General features: G+C 50.2%; 2 protein-coding genes across 5 annotated transcripts in view; both read left to right on the top strand.

The window, feature by feature from the left end:
• On the top strand, nt 1–10,497 carry FGF11 (fibroblast growth factor 11). Of its 2 annotated transcripts, none has more exons than XM_007522016.3 (5): nt 1–1,461; nt 3,109–3,219; nt 3,449–3,552; nt 7,508–7,706; nt 7,994–10,497. In XM_007522016.3, exons 1-5 carry the CDS (start codon nt 1,269–1,271, stop codon nt 8,062–8,064), a joined length of 678 nt encoding a protein of 225 aa, XP_007522078.1. In that variant the 5' UTR covers nt 1–1,268; the 3' UTR covers nt 8,065–10,497. The 2 variants fall into 2 exon arrangements, with proteins under 2 accessions (XP_007522078.1, XP_060060294.1); XM_060204311.1 differs by having other exon boundaries at nt 1–1,415; nt 3,153–3,219.
• CHRNB1 (cholinergic receptor nicotinic beta 1 subunit) overlaps nt 8,063–18,653 on the top strand; it is a 23,812-nt gene continuing 13,221 nt past the window's right edge. The window contains exons 1-8 of one of the 3 annotated variants that reach the window (XM_060204308.1): nt 8,063–8,202; nt 10,443–10,554; nt 10,641–10,746; nt 10,832–10,971; nt 12,849–12,893; nt 17,821–17,930; nt 18,016–18,124; nt 18,477–18,624. In XM_060204308.1, the coding sequence (XP_060060291.1) occupies nt 10,689–10,746; nt 10,832–10,971; nt 12,849–12,893; nt 17,821–17,930; nt 18,016–18,124; nt 18,477–18,624 (610 nt within the window). In that variant the 5' untranslated portion in view covers nt 8,063–8,202; nt 10,443–10,554; nt 10,641–10,688. Of the gene's footprint in view, nt 8,203–10,442; nt 10,747–10,831; nt 10,972–12,848; nt 12,894–17,820; nt 17,931–18,015; nt 18,125–18,476; nt 18,625–18,653 lie in introns of those variants that run through there. The other 2 variants (XM_060204310.1, XM_060204309.1) reach the window with 2 other exon arrangements.

Below are 18,653 nucleotides of genomic sequence, written 5' to 3' on the forward strand. Positions count from 1 at the left end.
TGCAGCCGCCGCCGCCTCAGCGTCCCACAGCCGCTGCCGCCACTGCCGCCCTGCCGGGTACAGCCGCCAGGCCCGGTGCTCTGACTTCTCCAGATCAGGGCGCTCTGCGGAGACACCCTCATTTCTTCTTGGGGGTCCCGGGCGCCAAGCCAGGCGTGGGGGGTGGGATAGCTCCTCTTGCGAGGGGGTGGACTGGAAGGGAGGAGCCTGGAATCCTAGCCAGCTCCACCCATCGCCGCATCAAGACAGGACAGGTTGAGGGTCGTCGTGGAAGGAAGAGGGGCTGCAGAGGCAGCTCCCGGGGAGGACGAGGAAGCCCTGTCGCAGGAAGCTCGGATGCGCTCTGACTTGCGGGGGGGGGGGGCTGTTCACGTTTGGGGACTGGTGACAACGTGGGTGCACTCCTATTCCGAGGGGCTGGCCAGAGGACGTGGGATCTAGACAGCACTAGCTGTCCCCACGGAAATTAGGGGGGAGCACGCACCTTATTTCGAGGTGAAAGGATCCTCCAAGCAACCACCTGGTGTGTCCACTAGAAAGGGCGGATTTGGAGGTGACTTCAAAAGGAGCTGAGCGGGACAAGGTGAGGGAAAGGGCTTTGCTACTGGAACGTTGTACTAGAAATGAGGGTGAGTTGGTTAAAAAAAATAGTATTATTCAGAGACAGCGTCTAAGAACCCCTCTCACTGAATAGGAGCAGTCTGGTTATTGCAAGACAATCTGAGGGGGTTGACTGAAAGAGTGAGGGAATCCTCTCCACTTAGAGGGTGGTAAAGGAAAAGACACCACGGTTGGGTTCCTTCTTGACATTGGCAGTGCCCCAGTATGGGTGGGGTGAGGTGTTATCCCTAAAGCTAAGGACCCACCCCTTTGATGACCAGAAATAAGGTGGAAAGTGCTTAGTGATAGACACTGGAAGCACTAGCTGGAAATTCTGAGGGTCTTGGCTTCTGGGATAGGGGTAGGTTAGGACAGGGACACAAGGGAGCAGGGAAGGGAGGGAGTTTTCGGTAAGGAGGAAAAGTGAAGGGTGGGGTTAACTGAAAGGTACTTCGGCTGCTGTGTCTGGTGAGCCTAATACTGGACCTAGAGATAGAAGCAGAAAGACTAGTGGGCGGGTGGGCCTGGGGTTTATCCTCAGGTCCAGTGGGTGGGGCCGTGAACCGGGCCTGATAGTCCAGAGCATGCCCTGGTGAGCTGGCTTCTCTGGGGGAGCCCAGAGCGCTCTGGGTGCCTGCCGCTTTGGGGGTGTCTCCTCCCGGGGCGCCATGGCGGCGCTGGCCAGTAGCCTGATCCGGCAGAAGCGGGAGGTCCGCGAGCCCGGGGGTAGCCGGCCCGTGTCGGCGCAGCGGCGCGTGTGTCCCCGCGGCACCAAGTCCCTTTGCCAGAAGCAGCTCCTCATCCTCCTGTCCAAGGTGCGACTGTGCGGGGGGCGGCCCGCGCGGCCGGATCGCGGCCCGGGTGAGTGGCTAGGATGGGGGGGTGGTCTCCGGGCCTTTAGTCTCTGCCTGGGATCCAGGGGCTCTGGATAAGAGCTCGACCGGACGGGGGGAGGGGAGAAGGGGCTCCGCGAGAGTGGAAGGGAGTGGGTCAATACAAGTCTCTGCCAGACTGTGCCTCAGTTTCCCTTCCCTTTTGCCCATAACCCTGAGTCTCCTTGCTTTCGAGGGCAAGGGGAAAGCTTGGGAGGCTAAGCTGCCTCGAAACTCTTGCACGACCCCCACCTCCAACACTGGAGTCCCCACCCCCACTGTCCTCTGCCTACGTGCCAGCTCTCGCGATTCTTTCCATCTCGAGCGGAGGGGCCGAGGGGGGTTCCGGACGCCTGGGTCACCCCGAGGGTTTCTGCGGCTCCGGCAGCCCCGCCCCCGCCCCGGTTCTCCCGCTCCTCCGCGCCTTGGCTCAGTTGCTCCCAGCGGAGCTTGCCTGGCCCGGCGCCAGACTCCCCAGCTCTCTCCCGGGTGTCCTTGCAGCCGCCTCGCCAGCCCGCCCCTCGGTGCGCCCTCCTCCAGTGACCCTCACTTCCACAAGGGAGTTGGGCACCCCCTCCAGCACCCCCTACGCGCCTGGGAAATCTGGGGCCCCACATGTTCAGGGGCATCCTCTGCCCAGAGGGAACTCAGACACAGTTCACTGCTGGAGACCCGCTTGGAGACTTGGGGGGAGGGGTCATACCAACTAGAAGGGGGTACCCGGAAGTTGGAGCAGAGTAAGCAACGAGAAAGGAGCGGTGTGAGGGTGAGCTTGTGGTCCCCGTCCAGGTAGGACAGCTAGACAGTCCCTCTGGCCCCACTCCCGCCCTCTCCCGGCTCTCATAAGGGGGATATCCCTTCGTGCCTCCCTTCACCCTGCCCCCGCTGCCGGGGCTCCGCAGTGGTACGTTCCGAAGCCCACCCTTTGAATGGGACCTGGCCCCACGTGACTCAGCCTGTCTCTCCATCTCCCCTGCTCCCCTCCCTTATCCCCTCGGTTTGGTACCGAACGTCACCCAGCACGGGTTACCTGGCCGAAGGGGAGAGGCCGAACCTCAGGGAGGGCTGGGCCCCCGCGAGCCAGCAGACTGACAGACAGACGGACAGATGGGTCAGTGTCAGACAGACCGGCTCTGGGCCAAGATGAGGCCCGCGCCAAAGAAGCAGCAGCCGCAGCAGCAGGTGCTGAGTCAGCGTCAGACCCAGTCCCACCCCCACTCTTGAGGGGGGGCGCCCCTGCCCCGTGGTCACCTTGCTGACACCCCCCCCCCCGCCACCCCCTTCTTAAACACACTGCCCTTTCAACATCCCCGGCTTGTCTCCATCTGTTCTCTTTGGATGTGTGTTCCCCCCTTCCTCTTCTCCCCTCCCCCCTTCTGGTTGAGCTGTACAGTAGAAATTAAGCCATTTAAATAAATTTCAATCAACTAAATTGAAAGCTGGTGGTTAGAGGTAACAGAAGGTCTCCACAACCCAGCTTCCTCAGGAGGCAAGAAGGTGGGAGAGAGCTACCGCCCAGGGGCCCAGGGCCCTGCTTCCTTCCCTCCACTCTCCTTTCTCTCCTTTGATTTCACCAAGTGTGGGAATGCTTCTGGGAATAGAGATGTCATTTTCAAAGATGAATGTCTCTCTCTAGAGCCTCAGCTCAAAGGCATCGTCACCAAACTGTTCTGCCGCCAGGGTTTCTACCTCCAGGCGAATCCCGATGGGAGCATCCAGGGCACCCCAGAGGACACCAGCTCTTTCAGTGAGAGGGGAAGCCAGCTGGTGGGTGGGAAGGGGGAGGCTGGGGACAGTAGAGAATGACAAACCCACATCCTCTTCAAGGTCTGTTGTTTTTTACTCTGGCTGTTTGACTCCCAAGGGAAGAAGTGAAATTGGGATGGTGGAGGGGGTGGAGGAAGCTCAGCGGGGGTGGGGTGGGGTTGGGGGGGTTCTAGACCTGGGGTACTCATGCCCCCTCTCTCCACTCCCAGCCCACTTCAACCTGATTCCTGTGGGGCTTCGTGTGGTCACCATCCAGAGTGCCAAGCTGGGTCACTACATGGCCATGAACGCTGAGGGGCTGCTCTACAGCTCGGTGAGAGGAGGCTGAGTGGCCTGGGGCAAATGGGACTCTCCCAGCTACAACCTTCTCGGTTACAGATGCGGGCTATGCAGCTCTCCTACAGCTCTTGCTGATGCCCTGTTGCCACTGCCCACTCCAGAGCATTTCCTCTAGAATTCCTCCAGTCCTTCTCCCTAGAACACCCTTCAAATATTCTCAACATCTTTTCTTTCTTTCTTTTTTTCCTTTTGGCACTGGGATTGAATCCAGGGCCTCATTTATGCAAAGCACCCTCGGGCACCCACAGGCTCTTTTTGTTGCCACCATCACGTCACCAGGGCTTCTCTACTGCTAGTCAACTTTTTCAGGTAGAGAGAGACAAAGGGTGGGAGGGAAAGATTCTACAGCACTAGAGCTTCCTGCAGTACAATGGGAGCTGGACTCAAACCTGGGTTGTGTGCACAACAAAGCAGGCACACTGTTCAGGTGAACTATCTTGTGACTTTTAAAAAAAGATTTATTTATTAATTAATATGAGAAGGGGGTACACCACAGCATCCCTCTGGCACATGCAATGCTGTGGATTGAACTCCGGAATTCATGTTTGGGAATTCAACACTTTATCCATTGTGCCACTTCCTGGCCACTGCTTCTCCTTCTCCTCCTCCTTCTTCCTCTTCCTCTTCCCCATTGCATTCCCTTTCCCCTTCCCCTTCCCCTTCCCCTTCCCCTTCCCCTTCTTCTTCTTTTAAATATATTTTTATTGATTTATTCATCGATAAGACAGAGAGAAATTGAGAGGAAGGGGGAGATAGAGAGAGAGAGAGACATCTGCAGCCCCGCTTCACCACTTTTGAAGCTTCCCTCCTGTAGGTGGGGAGCAGGGGCTCGAACCTGGGTCCTTGCGCACTGTAACATGTGCACTCCACCAAGTGTGCCATCGCCTGGCCCCCCTCTTCCTTCTTTTAATTTCCACCAGGGTTATATCTGGGGCCCAGTGTCTACACAACGAATCCACTGCTTTAGTCTGCCATTTCTTTTTTTTTTAATATTTTAATTTATTTATTGATGAGAAAGATAGGAGGAGAGAGGAGAGAGAGAGAAAGAACCAGACATCACTCTGGTACATGTGCTGCCAGGGCTTGAACTCAGGACCTCACACTTGAGAGTCAAGTGCTTTATCCATGGCACCACCTCCCGGATCACATCAGGCTGCCATTTCTTTTTAATTTATTTTATTATTTTTATTTACTGGATAGAGATAGCCAGAAATTGAGAGGGAAGGGGATGATAGTCAGGGAGAAAGACAGACACCTGCAGCACTGCTTCACCACTTGCAAAACTTCCCCCCTTGCAGGTGGGGGCTGGGGGCTCAAACCTGGGTCCTTGTGCATTGTAACATGTGCACTCAGGTGTACCACCAGGTGTACTACCACCCAGATCTCCAGGCTTCCATTTTTGTCCCTTTTTTTATTTGATAGAATAGAGAGAAATTGAGCAGGAAGAAGGAGGTATAGGAAAGAGAGCACTGCTTCATCACTCATGAAGCTTCTCCCTAGCAGCTAAAGACTGAGGGCTTGAACCCAAGTCCTACCATGTGGTAATGTGTGTGCCCAGCCGGGTGCACCATTATTGTCCTCACCCTTATCATCACTGTTATTATTTTTTAAAGATTTTATTTATTTATGAGAAAGATAGGAGGAGAGAGAAAGAATCAGAGCATCGCTCTGGTGCATGTGCTGCCGGGGATTGAACACAGGACTTCATGCTTGAGAGTCCAAAGTCCTATCACTGCTACACCTCCCAGACCACTCATCATTATTTTTAAAATATTTATTTATTGATTGATTGATAAGACAGGAGGAGAGAGTCAGAAAATCACTCTGGACAGGTGGTCCTTAAGATTTGAACTCAAATGCGCCCTGGAGCTCCACTTCCCCAGAGACCCACCCTACTAGGGAAAGAGAGAGGCAGGCTGGGAGTATAGATCGACAAGACAACGCCCATGTTCAGTGGGGAAGCAATTACAGAAGCCAGACCTTCCACCTTCTGCATCCCACAATGACCCGGGGTCCATACTCCCAGAGGGATAGAGAATGGGAAAGCTATCAGGGGAGGGGATGGGATATGGAGATTGGGTGGTGGGAATTGTGTGGAACTGTACCCCCCCATCCTATGGTTTTGTTAATGTCTCCTTTCTTAAATAAAAAAAAGGGAGAGTGGGCCAGTAGCGCAGCGGGTTAAGCGCAGGTGGCGCTAAGTACAAGGACCAGTATAAGGATGCCAGTTCGAGCCCCTGGCTCCCCACCTGCAGGGGAGTCGCTTCACAGGTGGTGAAGCAGGTCTGCAGGTGTCTATCTTTCTCTCACCCTCTCTGTCTTCCCCTCCTCTCTCCATTTCTCTGTGTCCTATCCAACAATGACAACAATAAAACAACAAGGGCAACAAAAGGGAATAAATAAATATAATTAAAAAAAAAAGATTTGAACTCAGGACCTCATACATGAGAGCCCAACACTTTACCCATTGTAACACCTCCTGTACCCCCCCTTTTTAAAAAGATTTTATTTATTTATTAATGAGGAAGATAGGAGGAGAAAGAGCCAGACATCACCCTGGTACATGTGCTGCCAGGGATTGAACTCAGGACCTCATGCTTGAGAGTCCAATGCTTTACCCACTGTGCCACCTCCTGGACCACTGCTATACCCCTTTTTAAAGTTAAAAAACATTACTTATAAGAAATAAATTAAATTTTTAAAAAAGTGCAGGATTTGCACATAAAAAAACATTACTTATTTATTGGATGGAGACAGAGAGAAATTGAAAAGTGCAGGAGATATAGGGAGGGAAAGAGACAGAGAGATAGATACTGACAGCACTGTTTCACCTCTTGTGAAGCTTCTGCCCTACAAGTTGGGACTAGGGTGCTTGAACCTGGATACTTGTACATAGTAATGATTGCACTCAACCAGGTATACCACTGCCTGGCCTCTTATTTTATTTATTGAGAAGGAGAGAAAAGTCTCCCAAGGTGGCCAGAGTAACCTTTCATATGTGTTGACAGGGATCAAACTCAGGATCTCAGGCAGATAAGTCCTACTTGCTAAGCCTTTTTTTTTTTTTTTTACTTCCTTTTTAATGATTTACTCATTTCAAAAGAGAGAACCAGAGGATCACTGTGGCATATGCAGTACTGGGGACTAAACTCTGGACCTCACGAGAGAAAGTGTCACCCCACATATGCAGTGCCTAAGACCAAGCTCAGCACCCTGTACGAGCAATTGCTGCAGTGCAGTCTACCACTGCGCTACTGCCCTGGCCACTTCTCAGCTCTGTGTTGTCCAGTTTTTTCAGCCCTTCAGCATCCCCATGTCTCATCCTACCTCCTCTGGACTTCCTTATTACTCACTTCTTCAGAATTGTTCAAAACAGAGGATGGTAGGGGTCGGGCAGTGGTGCAGCGGATAAGCACATGTAGTACTATGTGCAAGGACCTGGGTTCAAATCCATGCTCCCCACCTGCAGTGGGGATGCTTCATAAGTGGCAAAGCAGATCTGCAGGTGTCCCTCTCTGTTTCCCCTTCCCCTCTCAAATTCTCTCTGTCCTATCAAATAAAACAGGGAGGAAAAGGGGGGAAATGGCTGCCAGGAGCTGTAGATTTCATAGTGCACTGAGCCTCAGAGCTAACCCTGGAGGTAAAAATAATAAGTAAATAATAAATAAAAATAAGAGATGGTGAGAGACTCCCAGTAAAGCAACAAAATGGCATCTTGTATGCCAGGGTTCCCCAAAATCTTGTTGTTTTTTTTCCCCTCAGACTCTTTCTACATACTTTCTCCTCGTTTCTGCATGGATTCAGATACTAGATATCCCAGCCTAAAATGTGTGGATTGTATCCTAGCTCGTTCTCCCCAGGGTTCTCTTCTGCCCAGTGATGTGTCTTTCTGTCTTTGTGTGTGCCTTTCCGTATCTTTGTCTTCTCAGCCACATTTCACAGCTGAGTGTCGCTTTAAGGAGTGCGTCTTTGAGAATTACTATGTCCTCTATGCCTCTGCTCTCTACCGCCAATGCCGTTCTGGCAGGGCCTGGTACCTGGGCCTGGACAAAGAGGGTCAGGTCATGAAGGGAAACCGAGTCAAGAAGACCAAGGCAGCGGCCCATTTTGTGCCCAAGCTCCTGGAGGGTGAGTATGGACTCAGGAAAAGCTGGGTCACAGGGAAGGTATTGACCTTGACATGGACATTAGTCACTTGGCAGCTCAGGGCTTATAAGTACAAAGAGGACATCCATTATGACAGATCAAACCAGGAAGACTTTGGCCTTTGGGAATTTGAGGAGCTGTTGGGTTGAAGGTTGGGGTTTCCCAGAAGATCCATATAGAGGAAGGGGGTCCTTTCAGAAGCTGAATTCTGCTAAGGTCTTTCTGTGCCTAACTTTCCTTCCTATATTCCTCCTTTCTCCCCTTCACAGTGGCCATGTACCGGGAACCTTCTCTTCACAGTGTTCCTGAGACCTCCCCTTCCAGTCCTCCTGCTCCCTGAAATGTAGTCCCTGGACTGGAGGTCCCCTGCACTCACACTGAACCGACCACCACCACAGCCTGTCTTCCAGCCCTGCTGTTGACCCTGCTGTCATTCTTGCTGACATACTACAAGCCCTGAGCAGTCAGGTTCTACCAGGTGCTCCTCCCTGGGGGAGCATAGTGGCTGGCTGTGCCTTCCTGGGCTGAGACCTTTAGATACTGGGCCTAGGAAGGTGTGTGTGTGTGTGTGTGTGTGTGTGTGTGTGTGTCTGTGTGTCGGGGGGAGTGTCTGAACATGGTCCTGGCTCATCACTTCTTTCCTTCCACACTCACACACCCTCAAAGCCTCAAAGATGGCATTGGGGGTTCGCAAACTGATAGAATCAGGGCTTAAATATTCCCTACCCCAGGCTCAGCCAGTTTCAGGATTCCTAGTCCCTTTTCATTGGCACTGAGCCATAGATTTACAAGTCCACTGGAGCTCAGGATTAGCTTCCTTCTTCCCTACTCCACCTTCTGCCTTCTTCTGGACAGGTTCTGAACGCCTACGCATCCTAGCCAGGGCCATTTGTTACACGAGAGCTCTGCTGGAATGTAGGCGTGCTGCCAGGCTTTGGGAGCCACCAAACCTCTATCATTGACCCAGATAAACCCCTGGTTTTCAAACTCGGAGAGGGTGCATTTGAGCCCTGTTCAGCTGTTGACCTGGCTTGAACTAGGGCCAGTGTCAGACCACAACAGATTTAACTTTCTTATCCCAGAGACACCCAATTCAGAGTATGGTGTTCTAGACATATATGGAGCCATACTTCCTTCCAAATCTCAGCTTTAGGGCATATACCATAATTCTTAGCTTTTCTCTCCAGGGTGGAACTGGGGCCTATATAGCCATATTATTGCTCTAGAGTAAGTTCTAACTCTACCCTCCCACCTTCTCTAGTGATATATCCATTAAGGATGTGCTCTGGAAAGGACCCAGCTGTGATCCATAAAGAACTAAGTTCTGAATGAATCAAGAACCCCTTCTTGCTTTTCCTAAATACTTTTTTTTGCCACTAGGGTTATCACTGGGGCTCGGTGCCTGAAAAAGTAATCCCTTGCTCTTGGTGGCCATTTTTCCTTTCCTTTCCTCTGTCTTTCTCCTCCTCCTCTTCTTCTTCTTGTTTTTTATTCGATAGCACAGATAGAAACTGAGAAGAGAGGGAGTCGGGCTGTAGCGCAGTGGGTTAAGCACATATGGCGCAAAGCGCAAGGACTGACTTCAGGATCCTGGTTCGAGCCCCCGGCTCCCCACCTGCAGGCGAGTCGCTTCACAGGCAGTGACGCAGGTCTGCAGGTGTCTGTCTTTCTCTCCCCCCTCTCTGTCTCCCCTCCTCTCTCCATTTCTCTGTCCTATCTAACAATGATGACATCAATAACAACAACAATAACTACAACAACAATAAAAAACAAGGGCAACAAAGGGGAAAGTAAATAAATATATAAAATAAGAAATTGAGAGGACAAGGCAAGAAAAAGAGGGGGGAGAGGAAGGGAGGGAGAGAGAGGACTTGCAGCCCTGCTTCCCTACTCATGAAGCTTCTACCCCGCAGGTGGGGAGTGGGGGCTTAACCAGGTATGCCACCAGCCAGCCTCCTTTCCTAGATACTTTTCTAACAATTTTATTCTTCTTATAGAATGCTAACCTCATTTTTACATGTACTTTCTAGCTCCTGCCAGGGAAACTAAGTGTGAAGAATGGCAGAGGAGTTTTAGAAGGAATTCCTGACTCATAGTAGGGAAACTGGAATGAGGAAGGGGTCCAAACCATGGCATAATGAACTTATTGTCTGGGTGGGAGGGATATGAACACTTAGCTACCTCAGCAAGAATTCCTTCTAGCTCCTTTTTAAAGTTCAGGTCTTTAGGGCAATGCCTAGAATTAAAAAGACAAATGGGATACAGCCTTGACACCCCACCATACCCCTAGTGAAAAGAACCCAACTCAGCACTAAGTCCCATCCTCTCCCCTATCAGGGCTAAGGAGAGTAAGAGCCTCTTGGGTTCTATACCACTTAGACCCCCAGAACTGCTAACTGAAGAGAACTTGCTTGCCCTACCTTTTATAACCTCAGCTGGGCTATAGACACCCCAAAAGGGCCAGACTTGATTTTTCTGGGAAACATGGAGAGCTGGGAGCAGGCCTGGAAAAGATTAGGAGCACACTAATGAACTAGGAGGGAGACAGTCTCCCCAGACCTGGGCAGGGTGACTGAGGAGGCCTAAGGGCAAGGACTAGGGTGCAGGTCACTTTTCCTCAGACTCTGTCGACTTCTGGCTTGTTGCAAGAGGGGTGGATGCGCCCCTCACCCATACAAACCTGCTCAGGCTCCCCCCATCTCCTGGCTCTCTTCCCAGGGGACCCGGTCTCCGCTTCATGCTTTCTCAATTAAAGCCGATTTATATAACTGAAGTGTTGTCTGTCATCTCTGGGATGTGGGCACTGACAGTTGCTCTGAGACAGTATCAGGTCCCAGGGGCGGAGCGGGTGGGCTGGCGGCTGCCCCCAGTGACAGGTGCACATTCCTGGGTGGCTCGTCATTTCCCCTGTGCTAGTTGTCCCCGCAGCTCCCAGAGAAACTCACTCAGTGACTAGGCCCAGCGATGACCCCAGAGAAGCTGCTGCTTCTGCTGCTGCTATTGGGGGTGCGGCTGACCCCGGGTAAGTCTGGGCCTCGCAGGGGCAGTGACAGGGCTCTAGGGGACCTCGCAAGGGCACGGTGACTTCACTCAAGGCTCTCCTGCAGGTGTCCGAGGCTCCGAGGCAGAGGGCCGGCTCCTCGAGAAACTTTTCTCGGGCTATGATAGCTCCGTGCGGCCGGCGCAAGAGGTGGGAGACCGCGTGGCGGTCAGCATTGGCCTCAGCCTGGCACAGCTCATCAGTCTGGTGAGGGCGCATGCGGGCAGGGGGTGAGGGGTGTTGAGGTCTGGCCCACCCACCAACTAGGGTGCTTGGCTTTAGGCAGGGCAGGATCGAGATGTGGGGGGGGGGGCAGGTTGAAGGACGGACTGTGTGGTAGGGCGGATTAGGTCCAAATAGGGCTTGTGGCCGAGACTCGGACGTGGCTGGTGGACAGGCCCGGAATAAAGCAGGTACAGCGAAGGACGCGCTTAGGGGCGGGTCTTAAAGTGGATGTGGCACGGACCCTGAGGCGGAGTCACAATGAGGGGAGCTTGGTGCAGGATCCCTGAAGCACAGCGGTAGAGATTCCTGTGAATTTCGACTTGTGGGTAGGGCTGGGATTTCAGTCAAGCGAAGGGCAGGCCGAAAGGGAGGTTGGCAAATGAATTGGCTGGTAGTGCAGTCAAGAAAGGTGAAATTTGGGGGTTTAAACTAACGCTGACTCTAGGAGGCAAGGCTTGAGCTCTAGGAGATGCCTACATAAAGGGGAATGATTTCTAAGAAATATTTTACTTGGGGCTCTAGCGGTGGCACAACTGGTTCAGCTCTCACATTACACCTGGTTGAGCGCACATGTTATAGTGCGCAAGGACCCAGGTTCAAGCCGCTGGTCCCCACCTGCAGGGGGAAAGCTTCACAAGTGGTGAAGTAGGGCTGCAGGTGTCTCTGTCTTGCACTATCTGTTTTTCCCATCCCTCTCAGTTTATCTGTCTTTATCCAGTAATAAAACTTTTTTTAAGTTAAAAAAATTTTTTTTTATTGGGAGTCGGGTGATAGCGCAGTGGTTAAGCGCACGTGGCGCAAAGCACAAAGACCGGTGTAAGGATCCAGGTTCGACAACCCCCTCCTCCCCCCTCCCCTCCTCCCCCCTCCCCCCCTCCCCACCTGCAGTGGGAGTCGCTTCACAGGCAGTGAAGCAGGTCTACAGGTGTCTCTCCTTCCCTCCCCCTCTCCGTCTTCCCTTCCTCTCTCCATTTCTCTCTGTACTGTCCAACAACGACATCAGTAACAACAACAATAATAACTACAACAACAATGAAAAACAAGGGCAACAAAAGGGAAAATAAATAAATATAAAAAAATAATAATAAATATATTTTATTGGGGCGCTGGGTGGTGGCACAGTGGGTTAAGTGTACATGGCGTAAAGCACAAGGACCGGGGTAAGGATCCTGGTTCGAGCCCCCCGCTCCCCACTTGCAGGGGAGGTTGCCTCACAGGCAGTGAAACAGGTCTGCAGGTGTCTATCTCTCTCTCCCACTCTCTGTCTCCCCTTTTCTCTCAATTTCTCTCTATCCTATGCAACAACAATAACAACAATACTATTAACAACAATAATGATAACAGCAACGATAAACAACAAGGGCAACAGGAACAGTGAATTTGTAGTGCAGACACCAAGCCCCATTGATAACCCTGGAGGCAAAAAAAAAAAAAAAAGAAATACATATATAATTTATTTTGATCAAAGAAACTGAGAAGAGAGGAGATGGGGCAAGCAAGACACATGCAGACCTGCTTCGCCACTCATGAAGTTTCCCCTCCACAGGCGGGGCCGGAGTCCTGACTCATGGTAATGTGTTGCTCAGCCTAGTGTGTCACACCTAGCCTGTATTTATTTATTTTAATGAGAGAAATACCGAGAAAAAGAGAGACAGAGACCAGAGCACTGCTCATTTTTGGTGCTGCTAGGGGGTTGAACCTGAGACCTCAGAACCTCAGGTGTGAAAGTCTTTTGCGTAACCATACTACGGTCTCCCCAGCCCAAGGGAGTTTTTTTTTTTAGTGAGAGTTGGATCCATCTAGCTACCTAATTTCTCCCCACTCATGTCACCTCTACCCTTTAAACTTTGTCCTTTTAGAACGAGAAGGATGAGGAGATGAGCACAAAGGTGTACTTGGATCTGGTAAGGAGATTTGGGGTGTGGGAAAGGGTTTCCTCTGCCTTAAGAATTTCCTAGAATGTCTGGTCTAATAGAATTCTGCTTTGTTTTGTTTTGTTTGTACCAACACTGGGGGAACTGAAACAGAGACATAAAGAGATAATTCCTCGGTAGAGGAGGTAGTCTTTTGGTTATACAAAAGACTCATATCTGAGGCTCTGAAGTCCCAGGTTCAATCCCCAACACCATCAGAAGCCAGGGTTTAAATGGGCTGGGCAGTGGGGTAATAATAGAGCACACATGTTACCATGCAAGAGGACGTGGGTTCAAGCCTCCAGTCTTCACTTGTAGGGGGAAGTTTCATGAGTGGTGAAGCAGTGCTACAGGTGTCTCTCCCTTTCTCTTCTCCCTCCCTCTCTATTTCTGTCTCAAATAAATAAATAAATAAGCACCAAAAGCAGTGGATTCATAGTGCAGGCATGAAGCCTTAACAATAATCCTGGTGGCAAAGTAATAATTACAGTAATGGGCCTAGTGGTGGTTTTATTTACCATTCACAGGACCCAGACTCTAGCCCCTGAGAGGGAGGGGATAAGTTTCACGAGTCACGGTGCAGATGGCGCTCTGTCTCTCACGTTCTTTTTGCTTTCTTCCTTTCTTTCTTTTTTTTCGGCCTTCAGGGTTATCACTGGGGCTTGGTGCCTGCACTATGAATCCACTGCTCCTGGAGGCCATTATTCCCCCCATTTTTTATTGCCCTTATTGTTGTTATTATTGTTGTTGTTGTCGTTGTTGGATAGGGCAGAGAGAAATGGAGAGAGGAGGGGAAGACAGAGAGGGGGAGAGAAAGACAGACACCTGCAGACCTGCTTCACCGCCTGTGAAGGAACCACACTGCAGGTAGGGAGCTGGGGGCTCAAACTGGGATCCTTATGCAGGTCCTTGCACTTCACGCCATGTGCACTTAACCCGCTGCACTACTGCCTGGCCCCCTCTCTCCCTTTCTATCTCCCACTTCCCTCTCAATTTCTGTCTCTATCCAATAAATAAATAAATAAATAAAATTTAAAAGCCGTTAAAATTCTAATGGTAATAACAATACCTACCTAACAAGAGTTGCATGCCACACATTTTTTTTCACCTCCAGGGTTATTGCTGGGGCTCAGTACATGCACTGTAAATCTACTCCTGGTGGCCATTTTATTGGATAGGACAGGGAGAAACTGAGAGAGGAGGGGAAGACAGAGAGGGGGAGAGAAAGATTCCTGCAGACCTGCTTCACCGCCTGTGAAGCGGCTTCCCTGCAAGTGGGGAGCCAGGGGCTCAAACCAAGAGCCTTGCTCCGCCTGCTCAGGTCCTTGCACTTGCTACTATGTGCGCTTAACCTGGTGCACCACTGCCAGGCCCCCCTACACACATTTTTTCATCCTAATTATGTAATCAAATTTTATTTTATTTATTCCATTAGAGATAGAGACAGAGAGGAGAGAGAGAGAGAGAGAGAGTCCAGAATAGCATATGTAGTGTCAGGGATGGAACACAGGACCTCATAGTATCATTTCCAAAACTCTACCACTGTACCACCTCCCAGACCACTCTAATTTTCTTTTTAAACATTGGTTTGGATTTAGGGTGACTAATTTGATATCTACATCCTAAAACTTTGTAGACTGAAGTTTGAAAACAGCATTTTAGTGGCCTGAGAGATAGCACAGTGGGTAAAGCATTTAACTCCCCCAAAAAAGGTCCTGAGTTCAATACCTGGCATCACATGTGCCAGAGTGATGCTCTGGGTCTGCCCCAATAAATAAATAAATGTTTTTTTTTTAATATTTTATTTTTTGAGAAAGGTGCAGAGAGAGACACACACAAACGAAGACAAACACCAGAGCACTGCTCAGCTCTGGCTTATGGTGGTGCGGGGCATTGAACCTGGGACTTTGGAGCCTCAGGCATGAGGGTCTGTTTGCATAACCATTATGCTATCTCCCCTGCCCAATAAATTTTTTAAAATTATCTTTATTTATTTGTTGTATAGAAACCATCAGAAATTGAGATGGGGGAGATAGAGAAGGAGAAAAACAGAGAAACACCTGCAGCACTGCTTCACTGCTTTCCCCCTGCAGGTGTGGACCGGGGACTCGAACCTGGGTCTTTGTGCATTGTAATATGTGCACTCAACCAGTTGCGCCACCACCCGGCCCCCCAATAAATGTTTTTTTAAATAGGAAGACAGGGCCAAGTGGTGGTGCACCTGGTTGAGCACACATGCTCCTGTGGTCAAGGATCCAGATTCAAGTCCTTGGTCCCTGCAGGGAGTGAAGGAAGCAAGGCTGCAGGTCTCTCTTCCTCTTTCCCTCTCTATCTCCTCCTTCCCTCTCAATTTCTCTCTGTCTCCATCAAATAAGTTAATTAATTAAGTAATTAAGTAAGTAAGTAAGTAATGAGTTTGGTCCCTTATGTTCCAGAATGAAGTTCCGGAGTTCTCTGTCTCATTAATCAATACTTCTTTTTAAAAAAAAAAAAAAAAAAGACTTTATTTATTTATTTATGAGAAAGATAGGAGAGAAAGAGAGAGAGAGAGAAAGAACCAGACATCACTCTGGTACATGTGCTGCCGGGGATTGAACTCAGGACCTCCTGCTTGAGAGTCCAGGGCCTTAGCCACTGTGTCATCTCCTGGACCACTAATTCTTTTTTTTTTTTTTAATAGGGGGCAAGTGGTGGTTCACTAGATAGAGAGCACCTGTTACTCTGTGCAGGGACTTGGGTTTAAGACCCCAGCCCCCTGCAGGGTTACAAAAGCTTCCTGACAGGTGGAGCAGTGCTCTCCACTCTCCCCCAATTTGTCTTTCATCTACCAAAGAGAAAGGAAAGATGAAAGAAGCAAGGAAGGGGAAAAAATATCCTCCAGGAACAGTGAAACCATGCAGATATGAGCCTCAGTGATAACCTGCATGGTAAATAAATTAAAAACAAACAAACAAGGGAGTAGGGCGGAAGCACAGTGAATTAAGTGCACATGGTGCAAAGTGCAAGGACTGGCATAAGGATCCCGGTTCAAGCCCCTGGCTCCCCACCTGGGGGGGGGTCGCTTCACAGTCGGTGAAGCAGATCTGCAGGTGTCTTTCTCTCCCCCTCTCTGTCTTCCCCTCCTCTCTCCATTTCTCTCTGTCCTATCTAACAACAACGACATCAATAACAACAACAATAAACAACCACAACAAAGGCAACAAAAGGGGAAATAAATAAATATAAAACAAACCACGGTCTATTTTGGAAGATAGTTAATGCAATTTCCTCATTTAAAAAAGATATTTTTTATTTATTAATGAGAGAGAGAGAGAAGAAAGAGAACCATAATATTACTATGGCACATGCAATGCTGGAGGTTGAATTGGGACTTCATGTTTGAAAGTCCAATATTTTATCCACTATGAACAGCTCCTCACTTAAAATGTTTATTTTTATTATTTTAAAATATTTTAAATTTATTTATTTATTTTCCCTTTTGTTGTTGTAGTTATTGTTGTCGTTGTTAGATAGAACAGAGAGAAATGAGAGAGGAGGGGAAGACAGAGAGGGGGAGAGAAAGACAGACACCTGCAGACCTGCTTCACCGCCTGTGCAGCGACTCCCCTGCAGGTGGGGAGCCGGGGGCTCGAACCAGCCCTTTCGCTTTGCCGCACTTGTACTTTGGGGGACATGTGCTTAACCCGCTGCGCTACCAGCTGATTCCCTATTTTTAAATATTTTTATTTATTATTGCATAGAGACAGAGAAATTGAGAGGAGAGGGGAGGATACAGAGGGAGACAGAGATACCTGCAGCTCTGCTTCACCACTTGTGAAGCTTTCCCCCTGCTGGTGGGGACCAGGGGCTTGAACCTGGGTCCTTGTGCACTGTAATGTGTGTGCTTAACCAGGTGCCTGGTTAACCACTGCTTGCCCCCCCCCCACTTAAAATGTTTATCTGGGGGGAGTCGGGTGGTAGTGCTATGGGTTAAGTGCACGTGGCGCAAAGCACAAGGACTGGCTTAAGGATCCTGGTTCAAGCCCTAGCTCCCCACCAGCAGGGGAGTGGCTTCACAGGTCATGAAGCAGGTCTGCAGTTGTCTTTCTCTCCCCCTCTCTATCCTCTCCTCTTCTTTCCATTTCTCTCTGTCCTATCCAACAACAACGACATCAATAACAACTACAATAGTAACTACAACAATAAAACAACATGGTCAACAAAAGGGAATAAATAAATAAATATATTTTTTAAAGTTTATCTGGGTCTATCGAAATAGCACAGTGGTCATGCAAGAAGACTTTCATGCCTGAGGCTCTGAGGTCCCAGACACACACACACACACACACACACACACACACACACACACACACACACACACACACACACCATTGCTCATTTCTGGCCTATGGCTTGCCAGGGACTGAACCTAAGACCTCAGAGTCTCAGGCATGAAAGTCTTTTTTTAAAAAAAAAAAATTATTTATTTATTTTCCTTTTTGTTGCCCTTGTTTTTTATTGTTATTGTAGTTATTATTGTTGTTGTTACTGATGTTGTCGTTGTTGGGTAGGACAGAGAGAAATGGAGAGAGGAGGGGAAGACGGAGAGGGGGAGAGAAAGATAGACACCTGCAGACCTGCTTCACTGCCTGTGAAGCGACTCCCCTGCAGGTGGGGAGCCCGGGGCTCAAACTGGGATCCTTACACTGGTCCTTGGGCTTCACACCACCTGCACTTAACCCGCTGCACTACCGCCCGACTCCCCGTGAAGGGAAATTTAGTTGATGAGGTTCCAGCAAGTGCAGGTGATGTGGGAATCAGCCCCACAGTCAGTTGAACCACAGGCAATGCTGCTGTCCTCCCTGCACTCCCTTAAAAACACCCCTAGTTGCCTCCTACTCTCCAGCCCTGGACTGCCCCTCAGCCCCCGCTTCCTTAGGAGTGGAAAGACTATAGGCTGAGCTGGGACCCCACGGAGTACGAGGACATCGATTCACTCCGCCTCGCCTCCGGGTCTGTGTGGCTTCCAGACATCGTGCTCCTGAACAAGTAAGACCTTGTGTGAGCCCAGGGGGCGGAGGTGTTGGGCGGGGGGGAGGGGTGGCCAGGCCCTGGACCAGATCTTTCCTTGTAGCAATGATGGAAATTTTGATGTCGCTCTGGACATTAACGTCGTGGTGTCCTCTGACGGCTCCGTGCGCTGGCAGCCCCCGGGCATCTACCGCAGCAGCTGCAGCATCCAGGTCTCCAGACTCCTCCTGGGAGGCTCTTAGAAACCTTCCCTCTGCCCACATAGCAACTGACATCCTTCCTTCATGACCTGCTCCCCCATGACACTCAACGTCACTCTTGCTCTTCTGACTTTCGGCACACTTTCACTGACTTCCAGTTTTCCTCAAAGAAGCCCCTCCATTCATCTATACCCTCCCCATATAACCTGCCTAATCCTCTGTAACCCTACTTTGCTGCATTCTCCCTGGTCCTTATCTCCCTAGTGCCTCAGACCCTCTAAGCTCTATCTGTTCTGTGACTTCTTAAACTTCCCCAGTCCTGACCAGTTTTCTGGTAGCTCTAGTGACTCTGCCCTCCATCCAGGTCACCTACTTCCCCTTCGACTGGCAGAACTGTACCATGGTGTTCAGTTCCTATAGCTATGATAGCTCAGAGGTCAGCCTGCAGACAGGACTGGGTCCAGATGGACAGGAGCGGCAGGAAATACACATCCACGCAGGGACCTTCATTGGTAAGTGAGCATGGCTCCCCATTTCCCCA

The sequence above is a fragment of the Erinaceus europaeus genome, chromosome 12, assembly GCF_950295315.1.
Source record: "Erinaceus europaeus chromosome 12, mEriEur2.1, whole genome shotgun sequence".
Classification (NCBI taxonomy): Eukaryota; Metazoa; Chordata; class Mammalia; order Eulipotyphla; family Erinaceidae; genus Erinaceus; species Erinaceus europaeus.

What these genes read in the sequence shown, in the direction of transcription:
- FGF11 (XM_007522016.3), top strand. Translation starts at nt 1,269, where the DNA reads ATGGCGGCGCTGGCCAGTAGCCTGATCCGGCAGAAGCGGGAGGTCCGC. An exon ending in GCGGCCGGATCGCGGCCCGG is followed by an intron (nt 1,462 to 3,108) that starts GTGAGTGGCTAG and finishes GTCTCTCTCTAG; the next exon opens with AGCCTCAGCTCAAAGGCATC. An exon ending in AGGGGCTGCTCTACAGCTCG is followed by an intron (nt 3,553 to 7,507) that starts GTGAGAGGAGGC and finishes TTGTCTTCTCAG; the next exon opens with CCACATTTCACAGCTGAGTG.